This window comes from Cotesia glomerata, linkage group LG7 (assembly GCF_020080835.1).
Source record: "Cotesia glomerata isolate CgM1 linkage group LG7, MPM_Cglom_v2.3, whole genome shotgun sequence".
In the NCBI taxonomy this organism is placed as follows: Eukaryota; Metazoa; Arthropoda; class Insecta; order Hymenoptera; family Braconidae; genus Cotesia; species Cotesia glomerata.
Window position 1 is genome coordinate 10887684 of NC_058164.1, and position 26475 is coordinate 10914158.

The following is a 26475-nucleotide window of genomic DNA, read 5'->3' on the forward strand; positions in this document are numbered from 1 at the left end:
TTGAAAATTGCAAAAAACGAAAAAAAAATTTTTTTTTTTAATTCAAAATTTGACATTTTTGACAATTTTTTCCAAAATGTTTTTTTTTCAATAACCTTCAGTGTCCCCTTTTCAACAAACAAAAGGCCGCTCCTATATCTACAATAGCGTTCGAGATATTACAAAAACCAAATTGAAAAACTGAAAAAATTGCAAAATTTTGAATTTGCATATCTTGTGAAAAAAATTTTTTTATCTTTTTTCCTTTGGCAGAACTTCGTTTAATGATAAACAAAAACTTCTGACCAAAATCGTGAGATACACAAATTCAAGCTTAATTAATAAGCTTTCAGATGCCATTTATATAATTTTGATAAGATATCGCGTTCAATTGAAATTGCACCAAAATACGGTAAAAGTGAAAATTTTTGCGATTTTTGAAAATTTTTGAATTGCTATTATTCATAAACTATTTAATTTGGAGAAATAAATAAGTACACAAATTGAAGCTTATTAAATAAGCTTTCAAATGCAATTTACAGAAATCTGATAGGATGTCGCGTTCCATTGTTATTGCACGGAAATAAGGTAAAAGTGAAAATTTTTTGCAATTTTTGAAAATTTTTTAATTGCTCTCATTTTTAAACTAATTGACAGATTTGGCTCATCTTAGACCTGAACCTCGGAAATTCTCCTAAGAATAAGTATGTTACGTTTTATTGAAATCCGTATAGAATTACGGAAGTTAGAGAAGAGACAATGCCGATTATATCGTATATATATATATATATATATATATATATATAGGGTGTCCCAAAACTCACGGACGCCATTGTAGCATCTGATGAAAAAAATAATTCTGAGACGAAAAGTCCTTAGCCATTTTTCAATTAACCGTATAGATAATTAATTATTAACTAAAAATAACGTCTCTTTATTTGTTAGAGAGAGAGAGTGCCAGTGTCCAAAAAGTAAAGTATGTGCCAAACAAAGACGCAACTAACTGTATGACTAACTAGTTTCTATAGCTAACGTAGTCACACATATTTACTTACACATTCACACGTGCAAGCGTCTTCGTTGGAACGCTCTTAACTTGACAATAGTGCTCTTTCTCTAACGCATAGAAGGACGTTATTTTAATTATCTATGCGTCTGATTAAAAAATGGCTAAGGACTTTTCGTCTCAGAATTATTTTGTTTATCAGATGCTACAATGGCGTCCGTTACTTCTGGGACACTCTGTATATATATATATATATATATATATATATATTACTATACTATGTGTCTATATAACTTCGGCTCATTTGAAAATTGCAAAAAACGAAAAAAAAATTTTTTTTTTTAATTCAAAATTTGACATTTTTGACAATTTTTTCCAAAATGTTTTTTTTTCAATAACCTTCAGTGTCCCCTTTTCAACAAACAAAAGGCCGCTCCTATATCTACAATAGCGTTCGAGATATTACAAAAACCAAATTGAAAAACTGAAAAAATTGCAAAATTTTGAATTTGCATATCTTGTGAAAAAAATTTTTTTATCTTTTTTCCTTTGGCAGAACTTCGTTTAATGATAAACAAAAACTTCTGACCAAAATCGTGAGATACACAAATTCAAGCTTAATTAATAAGCTTTCAGATGCCATTTATATAATTTTGATAAGATATCGCGTTCAATTGAAATTGCACCAAAATACGGTAAAAGTGAAAATTTTTGCGATTTTTGAAAATTTTTGAATTGCTATTATTCATAAACTATTTAATTTGGAGAAATAAATAAGTACACAAATTGAAGCTTATTAAATAAGCTTTCAAATGCAATTTACAGAAATCTGATAGGATGTCGCGTTCCATTGTTATTGCACGGAAATAAGGTAAAAGTGAAAATTTTTTGCAATTTTTGAAAATTTTTTAATTGCTCTCATTTTTAAACTAATTGACAGATTTGGCTCATCTTAGACCTGAACCTCGGAAATTCTCCTAAGAATAAGTATGTTACGTTTTATTGAAATCCGTATAGAATTACGGAAGTTAGAGAAGAGACAATGCCGATTATATCGTATATATATATATATATATATATATATATAGGGTGTCCCAAAACTCACGGACGCCATTGTAGCATCTGATGAAAAAAATAATTCTGAGACGAAAAGTCCTTAGCCATTTTTCAATTAACCGTATAGATAATTAATTATTAACTAAAAATAACGTCTCTTTATTTGTTAGAGAGAGAGAGTGCCAGTGTCCAAAAAGTAAAGTATGTGCCAAACAAAGACGCAACTAACTGTATGACTAACTAGTTTCTATAGCTAACGTAGTCACACATATTTACTTACACATTCACACGTGCAAGCGTCTTCGTTGGAACGCTCTTAACTTGACAATAGTGCTCTTTCTCTAACGCATAGAAGGACGTTATTTTAATTATCTATGCGTCTGATTAAAAAATGGCTAAGGACTTTTCGTCTCAGAATTATTTTGTTTATCAGATGCTACAATGGCGTCCGTTACTTCTGGGACACTCTGTATATATATATATATATATATCTATATATATATAAGCGAAATACCACTCACTCATCACGAGATCTCCGAAACTATTCGCCCGATTGACTTGAAATTTAGCATAGTTACTCCATTCGTGATGTAGACGCTCACTAAGAACGGATTTTACGCAATTCCTAGCCAAAATGAATTTTTCGTCTACCATCACATATGCCCTCCCCTCCCTCTCATTCTTCTCCTCCCCTCCCGTGCCCTATAATCTTTCCCCTTCCCTATATCTCTCTCTTTTTTTGGGAGCGAAATATCATTTTGACCCTCTAATCTAAGAAACCATCAGTGGCACCCGTAAATTATCGAACTCAACCCCCCTACAACCACCCACGCTAATCAACCTTTGCCATGGTTACCATTGTCATGGTTATCGTTGCCATGGTTACCGTTGCTATGGTTACCGTTGCCGTGGTTACCGTTGCCATGGTTACCGTTACCATGGTTGCCGTTACCATGGTTACCGTTATCATGGTTACCGTTGCTATAATAACTGTCAAAATGATTGATTTTTAAATTTTATCGATTGACTGTTGGGACAGTAAGGAATTCATAATCATACGTTTTTTAAGAAAGAATAGCTAAATCATTAATAACTGAAATAACTTATATGTATTGGAATAATCATGAAGGATGAACTCGATTATATCATAACACAGATAAATTAAACATAAATATTATCAAGTTGATATTGTTAAATGATTATACTGATTTTAATGATTAAAATTAAAATGGTAAATTGTGTCTGATGCGTCTTCTCTAAAATTTTACAACGATATCGTTAAATTATTATAAAAAACGGTCGATTTAAGATAATCTATATATATATAAGCGAAATACCACTCACTCATCACGAGATCTCCGAAACTATTCGCCCGATTGACTTGAAATTTAGCATAGTTACTCCATTCGTGATGTAGACGCTCACTAAGAACGGATTTTACGCAATTCCTAGCCAAAATGAATTTTTCGTCTACCATCACATATGCCCTCCCCTCCCCTCCCTCTCATTCTTCTCCTCCCCTCCCGTGCCCTATAATCTTTCCCCTTCCCTATATCTCTCTCTTTTTTTGGGAGCGAAATATCATTTTGACCCTCTAATCTAAGAAACCATCAGTGGCACCCGTAAATTATCGAACTCAACCCCCCTACAACCACCCACGCTAATCAACCTTTGCCATGGTTACCATTGTCATGGTTATCGTTGCCATGGTTACCGTTGCTATGGTTACCGTTGCCGTGGTTACCGTTGCCATGGTTACCGTTACCATGGTTGCCGTTACCATGGTTACCGTTATCATGGTTACCGTTGCTATAATAACTGTCAAAATGATTGATTTTAAATTTTATCGATTGACTGTTGGGACAGTAGGAATTCATAATCATACGTTTTTAAGAAAGAATAGCTAAATCATTAATAACTGAAATAACTTATATGTATTGGAATAATCATGAAGGATGAACTCGATTATATCATAACACAGATAAATTAAACATAAATATTATCAAGTTGATATTGTTAAATGATTATACTGATTTTAATGATTAAAATTAAAATGGTAAATTGTGTCTGATGCGTCTTCTCTAAAATTTTACAACGATATCGTTAAATTATTATAAAAACGGTCGATTTAAGATAATCTATATATATATAAGCGAAATACCACTCACTCATCACGAGATCTCCGAAACTATTCGCCCGATTGACTTGAAATTTAGCATAGTTACTCCATTCGTGATGTAGACGCTCACTAAGAACGGATTTTACGCAATTCCTAGCCAAAATGAATTTTTCGTCTACCATCACATATGCCCTCCCCTGCCCTCCCTCTTATTCTTCTCCTCCCTCCCGTGCCCTATAATCTTTCCCCTTCCCTATATCTCTCTCTTTTTGGGAGCGAAATATCATTTTGACCCTCTAATCTAAGAAACCATCAGTGGCACCCGTAAATTATCGAACTCAACCCCCCTACAACCACCCACGCTAATCAACCTTTGCCATGGTTACCATTGTCATGGTTATCGTTGCCATGGTTACCGTTGCTATGGTTACCGTTGCCGTGGTTACCGTTGCCATGGTTACCGTTACCATGGTTGCCGTTACCATGGTTACCGTTATCATGGTTACCGTTGCTATAATAACTGTCAAAATGATTGATTTTAAATTTTATCGATTGACTGTTGGGACAGTAGGAATTCATAATCATACGTTTTTTTAAGAAAGAATAGCTAAATCATTAATAACTGAAATAACTTATATGTATTGGAATAATCATGAAGGATGAACTCGATTATATCATAACACAGATAAATTAAACATAAATATTATCAAGTTGATATTGTTAAATGATTATACTGATTTTAATGATTAAAATTAAAAATGGTAAATTGTGTCTGATGCGTCTTCTCTAAAATTTTACAACGATATCGTTAAATTATTATAAAAACGGTCGATTTAAGATAATTTCTAATAAAATGAGTAATAATAAATATATTTTTAATACCACTTAATTTGTTATGAATTTATTAATAACTAGCTGATACCCGCCCGCTTCGATAGGAATACAATAAATTTTTATGGTGTAACCTAGATGAAAAATATAAACAAAATGGTTAATTTCAAAAAGATAATGAATATAAATTTTGAATTAGAGAAAAGTGATTGTTTGTGATGACCGGTGTTAGCGAGTATTAAATATATGAGAAAAGTATTTTATTATTAACATTTTTAAAATTAAAAAATTATTGACATTTTTTAAAATTAAATAATACTATGAAGCGGAAAAGAATAGGAGTTACGGATAATTATTACGTGAATCGTTCCAACATTCACGTAACAGAATAATTGGAGGAGGAAGAGATTGAGAAAGAAATAGGAAGGACCTTCTTAATAAGAGTTTACAGAATATGCGAGAAAAAATTCAGATAGCTCGGACAGGGATTCGAACCCAGAACCTTCCGGTGACATGTCGGTTACTCTACCATTTGACCTATCCGGTCTAGACTAAATGTTTAGGGATAACATTATTATAATGGGAACGCATCTCACTACACAGTACGTCATGGTGATGCGGAAATCTGTCTAATGACAGATTTACTGACTAACTGACCCATTGATTGATTGATTATTAATAATAAAATACTTTTCTCATATATTTAATACTCGCTAACACCGGTTATCATAAACAATCACTTTTCTCTAATTCAAAATTTATATTAATTATCTTTTTGAAATTAATCATTTTGTTTATATTTTTCATCTAGGTTACAACATAAAATTTTATTGTATGCCCAGCGAAGCGGGTGGGTATCAGCTAGTATATATATATATATATATATATATATATATTAGGGTGTGTCATTTTTAGGCGATATTTTTTTTTTTACTGCTATACCAGAAAATCTGGTAGTAAAGTAAAAGCCCCAATAGATGATCACGTACCAGTATATGATCACTCCATGTATTTGTATATCTATATTCACAAATATAGGTATACAAACACATGGAGTGATCATATACTGGTACATGATCATCTATTGGGGCTTTTACCTTATAAAGAAAATAAAAAATTATGCCGCTGAGCTAAAGGTTTTAAGTCCAATAGCGGCTTAGCTCATCAAAAAATTCGATTTCCCATTTAAATAACACAGGAAAAATTTTTTTTTTGTTTCAAGTGGACTTTTCGTTATTAAAAAAATTTTTTTTCGAAAAACCTTTTCATGGTTTTTGTAGAAAATTAAATTTTCTTATTATTTATCTTGTTGCTTTAATGCTCGCCAATGAATTTAATTTAATAATTAATTTTATATTTTGTTGATGGCAAAAGTTTTTAATAAATAAAAAAAAAAAAAAAAAAAAAAAAACGAATTAAATCACTGAAATAATTGAATTTTTTCAATTGTATTTGTCTTTTTGCCATTAATATTTATCAATTGATACATTTTCGAAATCATGATAATAATTTTTATTACTATTATTAACTTCGAAAAATTTATAAAGTTTAAGTCTCTGTTTCACCCTAGAAAACCTACGCGAAAAAATTCTCATTAAACCCCAGCTCATTCTTCTACAACCTGATTTTGGACGTATAAGGTTTAAACAGAATCTTAAAATTTAAACTAAACCCCGAGTCAATACTCCTCACCCTGATCGCAAGACGAGTGAGGTTGAAACAGAATCTTAAAATTTAAACTAAACCCCAACTCAATCCTCCTCACCCTGACATAAGACGAGTTAGGTTGAAGAAGGTTCTTAAATCAGAGCGGCATATGTCTACATCAAAGGAATCAGGCTCTACTAGGTTGAACTAGAGTTTTAAAATTTCGACTCGGGTTGCCCGATTATTTAATTAACTTTAAAGTTGAGCAATTTAACATTGGTCTTATGGGGTAACCTCCAAACATTGATACATTTTTGTATTTTTCTCGTAAAACTGTCGGTGAATATTTTTAAAAAACTTATGGATGAAAGTAAATGTATTAGTGATAAATTTAATTCAAACAAATTTACACTTGCCCGATTAATTAAAGTGTATTAATTAAAAGAAAAATAAATGCCGCCATTAGCCAATGTTAAATGTTTATCTATATATTGAAAAAAATCATATGGTTACTGCTCTCCCCTTACCGCACTAGAGTCAATACCTATCCCCACCCCGTCTAGCGCTCGTACTTCCTTATTAATATTTTGAAGAAAAAATTTTTTTCGACGATTAATTTAAGTTTTTAATTTTGCAACAACGAAAATTATTAACAAAAAACTGAAAAATGAAATTTTTTTAATTTTTTCAACGGGGATCTATTCTGAAAACTGCCAAGAATTGCTCCACTCGTGTAAAAAAAGTCGACTTAAAATTGTCGTTTGTTTAGGATCTCAAACGTGACACAACCCGACTAAAATTTTAGTGAGGTATGCCGAAAAATTAGTTCGGGGCGAAGTTGGCTTTCCGAATTTAGGCTAGCCCAATTCGGATCTTATTTATTTTAAATTAGGCAAGCCGAACATTGGTATGCCAAAAGAATTCCACATTCGATGTAATCTCGTAATAGTTTGGCACTGCCTAAGTTCGGCATATAATGGATTGCCTAATTAGTACGAAATAACGGTAACTAAAGGTTTACCGAAGTTTGGTTCACCAAGCTCGGGCTCATTTAGGCAAACCTATGGCAATACCTAAGTTCGGGATATCGTGGATTGCCTAATTAGTACGAAATAACGGTAACCAAAGGCTTACCGAAGTTTAGTTCACCAAGCTCGGGCTTACTTAGGCAAACCTGTGGAAATGCCTACGTTCGGTATATCATGGATTGCCAAACTGTTATGAAATAACAGTAAACAAAGGCTTACCGAAGTTTGGTTCACCAAGTTCGGACTCACTTCGGAAAACCTATGGCAATGCCTAAGTTCGGCATTTCATGGGTTACCAAACTGTTATGAAATAACGGTAACCAAAGGTTTACCGAAACTTGGCATACCACGATCGAGCTTCTTTAGGCAAAACAGTGGAAATGCCTAAGTTCGGTATGTCATGGATTGCCAAACTGTTATGAAATAACGGCAACCTGTATTCTGAAGCTTGGTCTATCAAAATGAAACTTGACTAGGTAAGTCTGTGGCAAGTCCTTACTTAGGTATAATATCGGAATTCCTAACTCGACCGTTGCAACGGTAACCGAATGTTTGCCGAAGTGTCGAGCTTATAAGTATCTTGAGGCAAGAGGTCGCTCATCATCGGCGTAGCGTCGCGGTATGGTATAGGGCTCTCGTGCGTCGGGTACAGTGTTCAAGTCTCGCGTTCGACATGTAAAATTTTTAATAATTAATAATTATTAATTATAATTATTCTTAAGGCGAGTGTGAGGTAAATTTAAGTGTTGTGTGTGACTAATGTATCTAACTCCATCATTTCCTCCCCCCTTGACACATAAAGTCGACCAATCAAAAAAAACTTCTTCATAGTAAGAAAAACCCTAAAAAGCGAAAAAAATGACGGAAAATATAAAAAAAATAATACTAAATAAAAAAAAAAAAATTTTTTTTATTTACTTAATATTTAAAAAATTTTGTCCTAAAGTCGATATTTATATTTAAAATTTAAAAAGTAAATTAAAAAAAATAAGCATTCATTATTATTAATTTTTGCTTTATAATAAAAATAGCTAAAAACAAAAAAAGGATTCAATTTGGATTCTTCCGTGCGAATTTAGTTTCTGAATTGCTGCCTAGTTAGGTAGCCAAATTCGGACCGAATGAGGCTTGGATAGTCATCAGCAAGTGTGGTTTCCAAACCACCACCTAAGTCGGAAGCCAAGTTAGGCCCGAACTCGCGACTGCGTTACTTCCGGGACGTGGGCCAACTTTGGCTTCCTGGTTCGGCGCGAACTTGGAATTCGGCATGCCTAATTCAAAACGAACCACTGCCGAATTTAAATTTCTGGTCGGGAAACCAATACTATTTTAAGACTCTTTTAAGACGCTAAAAAAAATTTCCGAGAACAGATTTTTGAAAATTTGGTTCTCGAATTTGTTGGGAAAATTAATTTTTAGACATTTTTTAGACGATTTTACGACTTTCTAAATGCAATATTTTTGAGTAAGATGTTTTTAAATTGAATTTATAATTGTTAAAAAATTACATTCGACAATTTTAAGACGTTCCGTTTTAATGTTCTAGAGCTCTATCGCTGTTAGCTCATCTCAAAATAGTCTCAAAATTTCTGTTTAAGATTTTTTTGAAACTAATTTATTTAGATCATTTTAAGACTAATTTATTTAGATCGTTTTAAGACTAATTTATTTATATCATTTTAAGACAATTTAAAGACGCTCCATAATTATGTTCCGGAGCTCTGTCGCTGTAAGATTTTTTAAAGACTATTTTAAGATTTTTTCAAGACGATTTTAAGATTTTTTCAAGACTTTTTGAGATATTTTCAAAAAACTAAATCTCCTTTTTTCAGTTAATTGTTAATATCTTTTGCAATTTTTACAAGCGGAACTTCATTTTTTTTTTCAAAAATCATCTAGATGCCATTCCGAATCTAATGACAGCTCAATAATAATTTTCGGAGACTGCTGAAAAAAGTTAACCAAAAAGGCACTTGTTGGCTAGACTACAACTACCGTATTGAGTTACGAGCGCTACAGAAGAATCTGTTGACGAATAAAGATGACAGAAAAAGATATATTTTATTAATTTTGAAGCATAAATAATCTTAAAGTCAATGAGACTTATGAATAAAAAATTACGAAAAAATTAATTTTTTTGTCTTCATTATTATATTTTTGTTAATAAAATTATTTTTAACTTCTATGGTACCATACTATAATCAATTAAAGCATAAAAACTATTTTTTTAGATCATAAATATTCCTAAAAAAAATTGTATGTCAGTTCTTTTCGTTAAGAAGTAGTTTTATACGTGTCCATCGATAATTGAAAACAAAAATTATCGAACAAATTTTAATCAAATTAGCTATTAAAAAGAAGCTGTTGATTCTTTAAATTCGACAAAAAATAATCTTTGTAGAGAATTTAATTTTCTACAAAACCATACCAAGGGTTTTTTCATATTTGGTATAATGAATTTTCTATAATCAAAAAATAAGTGAAAAAAAACTTTTTTTGGCGAAAATTCTTCTTTTTGCGAGCGCTAATTGAAAAATAAAGATAAAGCGCTCAAATTTTGACAAAATTTTTTTTTCGTAACTCTAAACCAAAATGTAACTCCCGTGGAGAACCTTTTAAAATTGGAATTTTGAGTTCCGCTTTTAACAGGGGCTGTGTTTGGGCATTTCCTAAGATATTTTGAAGGCAGACTATGTATTTGATTATTTATAGGATTTTTACCAGGAGATTTAATTGGGCACTTCCGGCCAAATTTTGAATTTTCACCGGAAACGCCCAAACTAAGCTTCTGTTAAAAAATTCTATACAACCGTTATCAAAATAACTAATTAAATTATTGCTATCTTATAGTTAAATTGCACACACATTCTCGCACAAAAGGGGATGTAAGAAATTAGGACAAACAATTAATTTGACCGGAAGATTGTTAGGGAAGGGAACAATATATATTATATAATAAACTTTAAACCAACAAGAATAAACATTACTTGCATGTATGTATGAAAACTAGTATATTCAGTGCGTTTGATAGTTTGCTCAACTGTCACCGAGTAAATAGTTCTTAATGCTTTATTCATACACTTCAAAAACTTGAAAATTTGCGTTTTGTAGAATTTTGTTTATTTAAACTGTTTTTGTTTTTTTTTTAATTTTTTTTTTTTCATCAAGTAAATGTTGATAATTTTATTCCATAAAAATAAAATGATTTAAATACACGGAAAGAACAATAACCTACTGTACATCCTCGTATAATATACTCCGTGGTATTTGTAGTGAAAAAAAAATTTCAGACTATAGTCAATACCCTTCAAAGTATACTAAATTATTTTTGGACTGTACTCAGTGAAGTCTCCGATTTAATCGATTAATTTTTCTCGTTATATCGCGTAAAACTTCACGGGATATAATCTGAAAAATTATTTCGTGTAAATTAAATTATACTCTGTTGAAATTTGGATTATGCCCACGGTGACTCCGCCAATTTTTTTTCTAGCGTCTGCGCACTTAGCATCATATCTATTATGTATTTTAAATATTAGGTTAGTCAAATATTGTTTTAAATAATTATTACATACATCAAAAACATTTAAGGAGCATTAAAGCACAATTTTTCCGATAATTTGGGGTTAAAAAATTTTTTTTCTTTTCTTAGACTCTTCGAACTTAAAAATGTTAGGCTAAGAAAAAAATATTTTTACACATCAAAATATATAAATAGTCACACACTCATATAATTCACTGATTATATTTTAATTAATGTCCAATATGCTGATTGACTATAACTCACAAATTATAAACAGCACTTTACGCGCAGGCCCTAGAAAAAAAAAATGGCGGAGTCACCGTGGGCATAATCCAAATTTCAACAGAGTATAATTTAATTTACACGATATAATTTTTCAGATGATATCCCGTGAAGTTTTACGCGATATAACCAGAAAAATTAATCGATTAAATCGGAGACTTCACTGAGTACAGTCCAAAAATAATTTAGTATACTTTGAAGGATATTGACTATAGTCTGAAATTTTTTTTCACTACCAATACCACGGAGTATACTATACGAGGATGTACAGTGGGTTTTTGTTTTTTCCCTGTACACACCATATTTCAGTTTTATTAAAAAATTAATGTTTTGTATGGTGAAATGTAAATTAATGCTAATACGTAAATAATTAAAAATTGAAAAATTCAATATTCTATTTGGAAATGGAGCAATTTGTACCCTGTAAAAATGAATTATCTGGAAGTTGTAACGGTTCGAATATATTTAAATCTACGAAACGTAAAATCTAATCAAGTATGCGAAAATTTATAAATTTACTAACTGAACCTGTCCACTTTGCGGACAACAAATAAGTGTTGCAACCTTTCAAAATGTTGAATCATTTTTTAAATTTTAGCTTATACAAACGGTACCAGTTATATTTAATTAACAGGATTTCAATAATGAGTGTTTACTATTTATTTTTTTTTACTTGTCTAATGTTTTATTGACGATTTGAAAAGTGGGTTTCTTTTTCGAATATTATTGTTATAACTATACAAATTTTGACCATAAATTTTTCTTGTCACATCACATGAAAATGACTTAAGTGAGTAACATTAATGAATTGTTAATTAACAACCGGTCCCTAAGATTGCAGCTTTATATTTCTCTCCTAGACAAAGGAGGACTTTGAAAAAAAAATGCTCTGCTACGTAATAGATTTTTTAATTATCTATCTCGTAGCAGAGCGTTTTTTTCTAAATTCTCGTTTGTTCAAAAGAAAAACATAAAACTGCAATAGCTTGTAACCATGAGTGCAACAAGGATAGTACCGTTTCTCGCAGTGAGTGCGACGCGAGAAAAAAAGGGCGTCGACTGTTAACAATAATTATTCAAATATATTTTCTACTGGTTAGTTTGATACAAGCGTGTTTTTTAGTTATTTAAAATTTTTAGTCTAATTGAAAATTAAAATAGTTATATTGTAATACTTTACTTAAATTAGAAAAAAAGATAATTCTTCCTGTCTATTTATAAATAGTGTAAAGTTATAAAATTAAGATTAAAAACTCTGCATATATACTGGATATATTAGAATAGATATAGAATATTATTCACGTGTATGTTGTTATTTGTGTTTCAGAAATGATATATTTATCGTCCGGCACCTGGATCAATACAAAACGCAGATACTGCATCAACATGTATTTTTTCCAACTTTTGGTAAGCTAAATTTTATACTTTGTCACATCTATCGAGATTAAGGTAATTCTACTATTGTAGGATTTAAAGAAATTTTTCTCACCAAATTATCGATCAATAAAATCGATAAACATTATTGTAAAAATAATACCGATAAAATAGATAAGAAATATTTGTCAATTTTTCAAAGTGTTAGTAAGAAATAACAAATCACCAGCATTATTTCCCATATCAGCAGTCAAATAAAAGACAATACGATAACAAATCCCATGATATTTGTCAGAAAAAGTTTTGGCGTACCCGCGGGAAATAAAAAGAATAAGAAGAAAAAAACCGTTGAACAGAAAGAAAGCCAGCGATGTTCAAGCATGACATTGGCGGGAAGATGAGCATAGAGTATCGACCTCTAGCTCTAGTGACTAGAGTCTAGTCGATAGTATATAGGTGGTAGGGATGTTGTTGAGAGGCAGCCGACGTGGCGCCTAAAAGAGTACTAGGACGTCAACCATGCGAATAGAGGATGTACTGAATAGAGATATCGAGAAAAGAAAAAAGAGGAAATATCTCAAAAGGGATTGTCGAACGACTAGTTACATCATCTCATATATATATATATATATATATATATATATATATATATATATATATATATATATATATCTCGAGAGAAGAGGTTATTCTTATACCGCAAACTAGGCAGAAAATTCATTCGTTAAAGTACTTTTTATTTTGTTTCATTTAATAATAAAACATACTTTCTTTTAACTTTTTTTATTTTAACATTTTATTTTACTTATGCAAGATATAAAAAATTAAATAAATCAAAAATAAACCGCGTAATAAAAAATGGAAAGGTATACTTATGTTTGAATCGAAATGTCTCAACATTAGTTCAACTTCGTGATGAACCATTTAAAAAACGTCAAAACAATATATAGACTAATTTTTCATAGTTTAAAAAAATTTTAACACTGTCCAAAAAAATTTCCTTCTTTTTAAATATGTATTTTCTTAATTAAACTTATATGTCGATATGAAGTTATTCGTAAAGAGAGAGCTACTTGTGAGAGCCTATTTGAAATAGGCTCTCCTGAAATTTTTTTCGAATTTTTTTGGTTTAGAAATTTCACAATAGTTACTCTGTCAAAAATCAGAATAAAAGAGATAAATATTTTTATTAACCATGAAAAATCTTTTCCTATATTTTTCCCGAATCAGTTGTTTAAAATAATACACATTTTTTCTGTTACAAGAAAATACAATGTTTTTCTCATTAACAGTTCCATAATTAGTATTCAATGAATTATGATTTAAATTAAAATTTTTGAATAATTTATATAATTTTAAAATATAGATTTATTTGGTCATAGTACAAAATTTATATATAAATTTTAAAGAGCATACTTGATATAAACAAATAATAAATTGCAAGAGTTTTAGTGCTTAGCAATGAAAAATGTAATATACTTTGTAATCATTTGTCCAGATATTATGTAGCATAAACACGACTAACTGCTGTCGTATTCAAATGAGTACGAACTATCTCCTTTAAGAATTTTGCTATGAAACTTGACTTTCCTGTTAATATATCGACTAGTGCTTCTCTACTTTATGCTTTTTTCGTACGTCTTCTTCATGTTGCATGCAAATAACGTCGCGTAGTGTTCAACACTAAATTAGTCTACTTTCAAAAGTTTACTCTTTAAATTTATCACTTGTTTTATTGCTGAATCTTATCATTTTATGATTTTTTTTGCTTACTGTTTTCATGATTCAAATAATTTAACCTCTTACAAATACATCATTAAAACTTAATCATGTCCTCTATTATACAGAGAAAAAAAATATTGTTACTGGAGCCATCTACTATATTGTTACTCATCGTAGATCACTACTACAGCAAAACGTCTTCCTACAGGACTCACTCCTATACGCATACATGCATGACGTACCATATAAGCGAAGTACATTCGACTGACTTATAAATCAGTTACTTGTTTTTCAGCTCTATTCTTTACTGAATAAAGATTCATCTATCACAACGTAAAGTGCTTCTCTCAGTTACTGTCTACATAGCAATAAGTTGTCTACTTTTTGTTCTTTTCACCTCAACAAATTACAAGCTGGTTCCTTTTACAGCTACTGCATCTCTTCATATACTGAAACATTAACTTACCATAAAATTAGCTTCTATTAGTTTTGAAGATGCTAATAGAATCGTAATCTGTAATTAGTATATAATTATGCAAGACAAAGTTTGCTAATATATGCAACAGTTACTATTATCATTTTATTTTCTGTTAAAGCAAAAAAAATCAATCATAATTGTCACAACTTAATTTAAGGTTCTGAATAATATTGGAACAGGTAGTTCACTGATAATATATTATTATTTCATGCTACATTTCGTAAATTTTATTTTGGCTACTTCAGAAGATTTATGAAAACAAACCTAATTAAAACATCAATTATAACAATCTATTCGGTATCTTTAGGTACACTTCATAATCTCAGACTCCGCTAGTAGAAATAATCAAATTTTCACTTGATTTAAACTAGTACACTGTAAATCCAAGTGTATTAAAAGTGACTACAAATGGGCATTTAACATAGGAAATTCAAAACACGTGGAAGTGTTTTAAAAGTGACTACAATGCTTTAAGATAGGAACGAAACACTTTATGTGTGTTTTGTTAAAACACTTGAATTTACAGTGTAACTGGCCATAGTTTTACTAGCCAAAAACTCGATTTCATTTCTACTAGGGTTATGACGACACTTGTCTGTTAGAATCCTTAATTTTGGACATATATATCAAAAGTAACTATTCTTGATTCTATATTACCCTTGAAAAAAATTTTCTCATATGGTCTGATAACGATTAATCAATTGCTAAACTAATTTTTGATTAACACGACATAATAATTGACGTGCACACTTATAGAAATAATCTAAAAAACGGTTAACCGGCAGGCCATCCCTATAGAACTTTCCGCTTTTTTCGAGTTTGAAACGTTCGAAAATCTCCATGTAGCTTGATTTAAATTAAAATTTAAAAATTTTTAACGCTGCGAGCTCAAAAATTTAAAAGTTGTATCAAAAATACAATTACTTAGAAATTTTTCAATGGCTATAATTTTTTAATGGCTCGTTCGATTTTGATTAACTTGGCAGCATTCGACGCAGTTTTTTAAGCTTAAAAAAGTGTCTTTGAATATTGAAGTTGATTGGTCGTTCATATTGATTGGTTGATTCGTTCTCAAGATTTTGTACGACAAAATTTTATTTACATACGCACATACACACGACCGGACGTCCAGCCGGATATAGTCGCAACGGCTTTCTAGGACCTCAAAACGTGGAGATCTGATGAAAACTCGCACTCTCAAAATTTTTCCGAAATCTAAAACTTCCTTTTGAACATTATTAATTTTCAAAGCGGGAAGTTAAAAATAAAAAATTGAGAAATCAAAATAAATTACTATTTTAATCTCATTTTTCACTTAATATAGCTTTATATAAAAATTTTTTCAGAGGTATTTTTTCAATCAAATTAGTTTCTTTTCAGTGAAAAAAAATACACCAATAAATATTTTTATTACCAAAACGCAAGTTATAACAAGAGTTTTATAAGATGATCGTTGATTAGAACCTTACATTTGTCATATTGCATGCCTTAAACGTGAAGCACGCAGGTATGCCCTACTCTCACCTAAAAATCGTGATTTCGATTTAAACGAAAAAAATTATGGATTAAAAGTATATTGAAATAAATAATAGTAACTACAGAACACGTTAAAAAAATTTTCTTATCGATTAAATAAGATTTCTCAGAAAAAACTCGTTTTTCTGATGAATTAAATGAATAAGAGCGTGGTATTCACGGGAGCAATGGGCTTGATAACACCACAACTTTGTCAAAAATCACTTTCACGATTTAATTTTTTTTTGTTTTATTCCTGAGGAAGTTTATTAAAACCCTTGTGAAAATTGCGCGTCAAAATAATTCCATTTCGATACAGTTAATTTTTTTCGATTGTCAGTTCGGTGACTTTTTCTGCGATTTCGGCAGCCATATATATTATTTTTTATAAATAGAATTGAAATAACTATAAACAAGCAGAAACTATACATACATGATGGTATATCACTACTAACTGTTTTATCATCTGTTAAAATTCTTCTTTAGCTCGACCTACAGAGGGGATAATACTACTCGCGGGAAAATTCAAATTAAAAACGAATAATTTTTGTTATGATCTAAATAATTTATCTATGACATGAGCGCTTAAGGCATGCTCATTTGGATTTTCCAAACTTTTTATTTGTCATATGGCTTGACATTTCATGATGGATAATAAAAGTTTTGTAACTGCGAATATTAGTTGCAGTGATAGTTAATTAATTTGTGTTAACATAAATAAAATACTTCTCATCGTTTTATTTTGGATATAAATCTAAAGTTTTCTAAATATCGATATTAAGCAATGAATACATCGACAAGATTGAAATGTTGACAAAAGATGACAAAATAAATATAAAACTATATACTTTCACGCATCATTTAATGAGCACTATTCACCATTTAGTAGTGCAAAGCATATACCGTTTGGTAGTGAATAGTCACTATTTCATTTTCAGAGAATGAAAAGCCGTGCCCTGTAGAGGACCTCCGAGGAAATTTATAAAATAACATAATTGTATTTATTATTATTATTATTATTATTATTATTATTATTATTATTATTATTATTATTATTATTATTATTATTATTATTATTATTATTATTATTATTATTATTATTATTATTATTATTATTATTATTATTATTATTTATTATTATTATTATTATTATTATTATTATTATTATTATTATTATTATTATTATTATTATTATTATTATTATTATTATTATTATTATTATTATTATTATTATTATTATTATTATTATTATTATTATTATTATTATTATTATTATTATTATTATTATTATTATTATTATTATTATTATTATTATTATTATTATTATTATTATTATTATTATTATTATTATTATTATTATTATTATTATTATTATTATTATTATTATTATTATTATTATTATTATTATTATTATTATTATTATTATTATTATTATTATTATTATTATTATTATTATTATTATTATTATTATTATTATTATTATTATTATTATTATTATTATTATTATTATTATTATTATTATTATTATTATTATTATTATTATTATTATTATTATTATTATTATTATTATTATTATTATTATTATTATTATTATTATTATTATTATTATTATTATTATTATTATTATTATTATTATTATTATTATTATTATTATTATTATTATTATTATTATTATTATTATTATTATTATTATTATTATTATTATTATTATTATTATTATTATTATTATTATTATTATTATTATTATTATTATTATTATTATTATTATTATTATTATTATTATTATTATTATTATTATTATTATTATTATTATTATTATTATTATTATTATTATTATTATTATTATTATTATTATTATTATTATTATTATTATTATTATTATTATTATATGTTATTAAATGCTCAGGGGGGTTGTCCCCGGAGTCCGATTCTCCGAGGGCCCAGCCTGAGCTCCATCCATTACTGCTGGACCACTCCGCACAACAAGGCGGTTAGTGATCACAGCAGGCCAAAGTCATTTTCCTAAGTAGACGGAGGGAACCTAGTATGACAGCCTTCTGCATCCTGACCGCCAAGAATTCAGCTTTTGATGAGCAAGCTGGAACTCTGGCAAGTGAGGATACAAAAGACTGTTTCATCCCTCCGAGGACGCCAACAATCAGGACGACGAGCTTGACACGGTAACCTGGGTAAAGTTTGCCAATTTCAAACAGGAGATCCTGATATATCTGTCTTTTGTGCTCTTCTTTGGCTGAGATGTTGTATTCAGCCGGGGCCGAGAACTCAATGACATAAATGTCACGAGTAGCCTTGTCGAAGAGCACAATATCAGGTTTGTTGTGATCGATCCGCCGAGTTGTTGCAAACGGCATGTTCCAATAAATTTTGCAACTGTCATTCTCAACAACCTGGGGAATATCTCCTGGCAGATAAGGCAGCACCGGTGTCACGTCAATACCGTAGCGGTGACGAAGATAGTAGTACAGTACTCTCAGGGCAGCGTTGTGACGCTGGATATATGCACCTCTCGCCAGCACAGGACATGCTGACAAAAGGTGCATGAGCGTCTCCGGGTGTTGTTTACACATCCTACATGACGTGTCCAGAAGCTGCACCTGGAGCACCTTGCTACGGTATTCTAGAGTGTTAATGACACCATCTTGGCAAGCAAATATGAACCCTTCAGTCTTGGACATCAGGCCAGCTGACTTTAAGAAGGAAAACGTCAGCTGGGTGGACAAGCCATGATCACGCACGTGTTTGAAGAACACGCTGTGCATGGACTTGTCCATCAGTTCGCCTAGGAGTAGTTTTTCCTCGGCGTTCCTGATGGCGCTCTTGAATTCCTCCTTTCGGAGTTCCATAAGAGCGTTTATCTCTCCAAGACCAAGGGTTCTTGCTGCATATATAGCTGCCTTATACAAGAACGACCCCTTATGCGCATTCTCATGTTTATGAACAATTTGCATAAGAAAGTCATCCTCGTCTGCAGTGAAATTGACAACTTCGTGTGTTAAACCCAGGACCAAACGATCATGCAGCCGCTCCAAACTCTGCAGACCTCTCCCACCGATGGACCGGGAGAGGTATAATCTGGCGACTGATGAATTGGGGTGCATGCTCCGGTTCATGTTGATAGTCTTACGGGTTCTGATGTCAAGATCTCGTAGATCCTTTCGGGCCCATTTTAAGACACCGAAAGAGTATAGTAAGACTGGGACAGCGAGCGTGTTAGTAGCGGAGACTTTATTTTACCGGAAAGTTCGGAGGACCAAATTTTCCGGAGTCTCCTAACATACTCGCTACGGAGAGTTGCTTGGACTTCGGAGACCGCATGCATGCGGTGCTCTTCCATTCCTATATATCTATACAACTCTCCGGCGTCTAATTGTCTTAAAACGCTCCCATCTACCAACTCGACATCATCACCCGTAACAGAGCACTTACCCCTCGCCAGATGTACGACCGCACACTTGTCCAAACCCAAAGACATTCCAACATCCCGCGTGTACTCTGCTACGATGTTAAGAGCCGCCTGTAGATGATCTTCATCAGCACTATACAGCTTCAGGTCATCCATATAAAGCAGATGGGTAATCGAGTATTTTCGATCACCCGGAGGCCCCACTGAGTACCCACGAGTTTTACGGAGAGCAACAGATATAGGCAGCAGTGAGATGCAAAACAGCAGAGGGCTTAAGGAATCACCTTGGAAGACCCCTCGTTTGTACTCTACAACTCCGGTTATGTGCAATGCGTTTCCACTTCCAATGTGAAAACGCGTTCGCCAAAGCTGCATTGTACGCCGAATGCATTCCACTATTTCAGGATTGACCCCCAGGCATTTGAGGAGATATAAAATCAACTCATGAGAAGTTGAGTCAAATGCCTTGCGATAGTCGATCCAGGCCATTGACAGTTGCGTTGATAGTAGATCGCATCTTGTGTAACACATCGATCAACTATCAAGTTCTCTTTGCAACCTGACAGGCCTCTTTTGCTGCCACGCTGTTCATATATCTGTTGCCATACAGGTTCTATCTCCTGCAAAATACGGTTGTTTAAAATTTTTGTAAAAATTTTATAAACCGCATTCAAGCAGGTGATAGGCCTGTAATTCTTTGGGTCAGACAAGTCACCTTTTTTTGGTATCAGTACGGTTCGCCCTTCCACGAGCCAGTCTGGAATCGGTTCGTCAGCTCTGATGTACGATGTAAATATACGGGCCAGATGGAGGTGGGTAGAAGTAAACTTCTTCCACCAAAAGACATTTATGCCATCTGGTCCCGGGCAGCCCAATTTTTGCTGCCATTTAGAGCTGAACGAACTTCATTCACACTGACTGCAGGGGTTTCATCAGTATTCTGTCTACGGTGTTCCCGACAGAATGCTTTAAAGTCGTGCAGAGCTGGAGTATTGGCGTTCACGTTTGGTTGATCTCCATACAACTCAGTCCAAAAGCTTCCACCCGCTCAGGTGTTGGATAATTCCCGGTAACATCGGTCTTTGATGTCAGAAAGCGTGAAGGGCTGGATCGAAACAACGAGTTGTCGACCAACCGCTTCAGCCTTTTCTCTAGTGACTTTTGGCAGTCACTAGAGCCCGCAATTTATTGAGAGACTCTTCCTTGATGACAAGAAGAGTACTCTTATTCAGTGTGTGATGACGCCACCGAAGTTCAGCAGCAATGCGCCGAATTTCGGGGCGTGTATGCTCTTTGAGTTGTTTCAAACTCAATCACACACTGAATGCGGGAGACCTGTTTCCGGGATCTGTCAATTTTGAGTCCAAGTTGTGAGATGCGCTGTCTCAACCTTGCCTCGATCGAGAGACAATGTCTCTCTCTCGGAAAAGCCGAAACTGCTGCACCATACACAACCTGGTTCAAAGTGAGCAGGGTGGAATCCTCCAGGATGTTTGCACGGAGATCTTCATTTACCGCTTCTAGCTGTTGTTGGGAGTAAGTTATCTTTTTAGATATACTTACTTGCCGTCCTATAAAGGGATTGTTGTCATCCAAGGAGGAACGGCGTCGCTCTTGGTGTAATTGCGCCGGAAAGGAAAGTCTATTAGACTGCCTTCTATCCGGCACAAGCGATCTTCTATTACGCCGAAGATAAGCGGCATAATTACGCAGGTGTTTAGGCGTAAAATGCTCTAGCTCCGGATGCATATCACTCCAAAGAGTGTGCATCCGGGCCATATAACCGCTCACCCCCGGCTCGCTACGTTGGTAGCACACCAAGAGGTCGACTCGTAGTTCCTCCGTCCACTTAAAGAAAGTCCTTAAAGCGCCAGGGTCGTCATCGTTCATCGGGTCCGGCGTGCTCCTCCCACCTGATGAATGGTCCTCATCCGAAAAGGACCGGTTGTGGGGAGCACTTCTGAGATTACGCCTTGTTGTAACTCAGTATTTCAATGCAGTGGGTAGTTGGCCCACTGCATCGGCTACGTCGTTCGCCTACAGACCTGGTGTTATGGTCTGCGTTTCCCGCGATGCGCCGCTTGGAGGCCACGTAGCAAGCATTATTATTATTATTATTATTATTATTATTATTATTATTATTATTATTATTATTATTATTATTAGGGCCAGGACTTTCGCAGTTGTATAAATGAGCTCTCATATGTTTAACCTTAAATTTGAACAAAGAAAAAAGGCCAACTTCCTGGCCCTGATTATTATTATTATTATTATTAAATTTATAAAAGGTCAGTTTTTTATTTACAGACGATCAAAAATCGCCTAAAAGTTATGAAATGTTTAGGTCTATTTTTGATCTGGATACAATAAAAAATAGCTAAATAATTGTTACAAAAAAGTCTGATTTTGGTCTAAAAACAATTGAAAACAATTTTATTATAATATTAAAAATGTTCTCAAATTAGTCTGAATTGGTCGAATAGTACGGACTAAACAGATCAAATTTTCATATAAAATAGATACACATAATAAAGTTATATTGAATGAAAAATATTTAAAATTTTAATTTATCCTAAAACAGATTAAATTTTTTGACCCGGGTAGAATTTCTGGCATAAAATATTTAAAATGTATTTTTGAATCACAAACTCATCCTAGATAATGAAAATAGTAATTGAAAATACAATAAAGCACATAAGTATGATAAGAAAATTCTATGAATTTTTGTACTCTCACAAAATAACTTTTTTACTGAGTAAAGTCAACCGCACCCTCGTAACTTTACTATGCCAAAGATTTTGCCCCTATATCCTTTTATTTGTCGTCTACTGACCTGTTTTCTATTTCTCTTTATACATCGTGAACACATATATCCGGAGTCTGGCGCCGGTATGTCTCTACTACAGTATTACGAGCATCAAGGGTGGCTAAACTAGGGGATCAAATACAAAAGTAAACGATTAGACTTTTGTACAAGAGCAAAAAGGATAAAGTTTGAAAAATTATTGTTAAAGAAACAAATATTATATAGAAAGATAAAAAAGGAAGACTTTTTAGTAATCTTGATATATGGAGGTAAGAAATGATGCTTTTTATTATTAGTAACAAGCAACTTAACATTCTGAATACTTGAGTTGTAGAGGGCAATAATAGTTGTAGGAAAACGTAAAGCCTTATAACTTTGCCAGCGTAATTGCATAAAATGTTTTTAAACCTCAAACGCAAAAGAATTCCTATTGCAAAGACATTTTTTGAGTAAATTAATTGAGGCTCAGTCATTTCGAACTTTTATAATAGACTGACGTGAACAAAGAAATGCCTAGAATCGCATGATAGAATAAATTTCTTTGGGAACAAGAATTCAAAATAAAATGAGTCCACAAAAAGTAATTATAATCTTTTATCCTGATAAAAATTTGAAATGTGAGATTTTGAATTTTACATCAATTTTTAAAATTATAGAAAATTACAATTCTTTATAAAATAAAGAGTTCAAAAAATATCCATATCAAGAATTTTTTTAATTAAAAAAAAAACTGTTTAGTCTAGATACAGATATCTCCGTTTCAAAATTTACATATTACCTCCAAGCAATGCAACCGCACATAGTGGAGCTTATAAAATAACCTCGAGGTTGAAACTGATATTATAAAAGAAACCTTTGATCTTTTTATAGTATTGGCTTATTCAATAAACATCATTTTTAATTAAATCTTTTTTTACATTCGTACTTTTTCGCTTTCGAAGATTACCTTATCAGTTAATGATGTTTTAACATAATTTTATAAAATACAAAAACCTTTTACTTACAAAAGAAAACAAAAAATTAAAAGTCTTAAAAACTCAAAAGTGCAACACTTTTAATAATTATTTCACTATTTGTGAAAAATATTTCTTACTGCTCATTCATGAAGTGAATCGGACAGAAAGGAAATTATTTATTCTCAACTATTTACGTTATTTTGATTTCAAATATTTTTCAGCGATTCTTTCACTCACTCAACTGAGCACCAGCGGAAATTATAACGCTCATGCGTGAAGGAAAAAAAAATTTACTAATATAGATATAAAGAAGATTGATAGCATTTTTTTTTATCGATTACAATGTAAGGACAGCGAGTTAATTATTTGCGATCCGAATTAATATTTCAATATAACTAATTAATTAAAAAAATAACTAAATAAAGATAGATAAAGAGAAAATACGAAAAAAAATGTTGATAGTAAAGTACGCTTTAATCCATCACACTATGAGTCTTGCAATGTTAATGGATCGTATAAGATCGTATAAGATACATAGAAACATATCAAACATAGGTGGTGTAAATCAATGAACTTGCTTAAAAGCTGTTGTAAACTCTACATGCTACAATAATATTAACTTCCATGTGAACAATCAATTAGTAATTGTATCTTAACATTCTGGTAAAGTACCGGATATTATAAACGCTATGCAGGAGATTGCGTGCAGATAGAAGGTGTAACTGACAGGAGACCGACACACTCATACATATGAATTACAGTCTTGAAGCTTCGAAACTGACAAGATCGAAATCTAAGAATAGCTTGATATTCCATCAAAAAATCATTACTTTGTTTTAAATAAGAAATTAATGTCTTATTAATTATAACTAAGCTAAATCGAGACGACTAAGACACTGGGCTTAAATAAAACCCTACTACAAATATATTGGTATTCAGTTTGCTCAATTAAATTATTTAAGTTGTAAACCTCAGAATTCAAATAAATTGATTATTTCACAAAGATTCATACTATTAACTGCCAATATATATCTTAAAAATTTTTTTTTTGAACTATTTTATTTTTTTAGTTTTCTACCGTATGAAGTTTCGATCTTAACATGTTTTTTTGGCATCAATTTTCTAAGGAATCATTAGCGTTTATAAGCGACTGATTATTATTACCAGAGTATTGATGTAGTTCGAAATTATCTATACTAATAAAAGAGAACCGGTTTTTTTGTTCGGTTACACTGCGAAAAATATTGAACCGATCGGAATAATATATTTATACCATAAGATGCAGCGTGTTTCGGAGAAGGTTTTAGTAGATGATTTGTTGGTGATTACTTATCCGGAACCTATATTTTTTTTGACTTAAAAATAATGAATTTTCAGAGCCAGTTTTTCAATCCGGGATAAAATTTTATCCGAGATAAAAGTACTGTCAATATAATAAAAAAAAAAAAATAAATAAATAATTTAGTGACGTGATATTGCTCTCAGTTAATTCTCCATGAATTTGGTCATTTATTTAAATAAAAAATAAATATATCATAAAAATAATAATAACTTCTCGTTGTGTCATTTAAATTGTTTTTAAATTAATTAACACAATTATAGATTAATAATAGATATGTCAAACGCAAGATATGAGATCGAAGAGCTCAAAAGCATAGAACAGCGACCGCTTTGAGCTCAGAGAGCTCAAAATAACACAAATTGTAATTTGGAGCTCGAAGAGCTCGATAACATTACAAGTGCAATTTCAAGCGCTTGGATATGGAATTAGTGGGAAGTTGCAGGGATGGCCTTCAGGGTCATCCGTTTTCCTAATTTTTAACTTCCTGCTGAGAAAATTGAAAATTTTCAAAAATCGGGAAGTTATTGTTTTCACCCCGTTTTTCGAAAATCGAGTTTTCATCAGACCTCGACGTTTTGAGGTCGTAGGAAGCTTTCTTGACTATTTCCGCGGTGATGTCACCGTGTCTGTATGTGTGTGTGTGTGTGTGTGTATGTATGTAAATCTCTCATAACTTTTGAACGGATTATCCGATTCGATCAAAATAAGCGGCGTTCTGAAGAGTTCTAAAAACTAATCAGATCTTGACCTTAAAAAACCACGTCGATTGCCACCAGCCCGGTCAAAATCGGTTGATTTGTTCGTGAGATATCGTTGTCGAAAAAAATTGGAAAAAATGTTTTTTTCAGAATTTCTATGAAATTTTTAGTCTGACCAGTTTACGTTCAAATATTTTTCAAAGAACTCAAAAAACTGCGTTGAATGCCGTAAACTGCGAGAAAATCGGTTAATTCATTCAAAAGTTATTGTGGTTTGAAAATTCAAAAAATAGTGTTCTACACGGAAAGAAAATTGAAGGAGTTTTTACTATTTTACTATTGTAATTTTTACTAAATAAAATAGTAACGGTGGACTATACTTCTCATTTAGTAATTTTTACGATCTACTATTGTAAATTTTATCCAACAAATAAGACTAGCAAGAGTCTTAAAAAGTCGGATACTATAGAGCAAATTATACAATATGTGTTTGTGAACTTTACAATTTAACTATTGTAAAAATTCACAGTTGGTTTTTTTAAAAGAAATATTAGGGAGGGAGAGAGATAGAAGGTTGGACTAATTGGTACCTGTACAGTAATCGAAAAAAGAAACCGACATTTTTGTGTTATCTGGGAATCGAACCCAGAACCCTGTGTTGGCAGCCAGAGACTCTCCCTCTACGCTAT

General features: G+C 31.6%; 1 protein-coding gene across 3 annotated transcripts in view; it reads left to right on the plus strand.

Annotated features, from left to right (window-relative positions):
* The first annotated feature begins 12798 nt into the window (after positions 1-12798).
* LOC123269956 (protein madd-4) overlaps positions 12799-26475 on the plus strand; it is a 257068-nt gene continuing 243391 nt past the window's right edge. For all 3 annotated transcript variants that reach the window (XM_044735906.1, XM_044735908.1, XM_044735909.1), the window contains exon 1: positions 12799-12878. In XM_044735906.1, the coding sequence (XP_044591841.1) occupies positions 12801-12878 (78 nt within the window). In that variant the 5' untranslated portion in view covers positions 12799-12800. The remainder of the gene's footprint in view (positions 12879-26475) is intronic.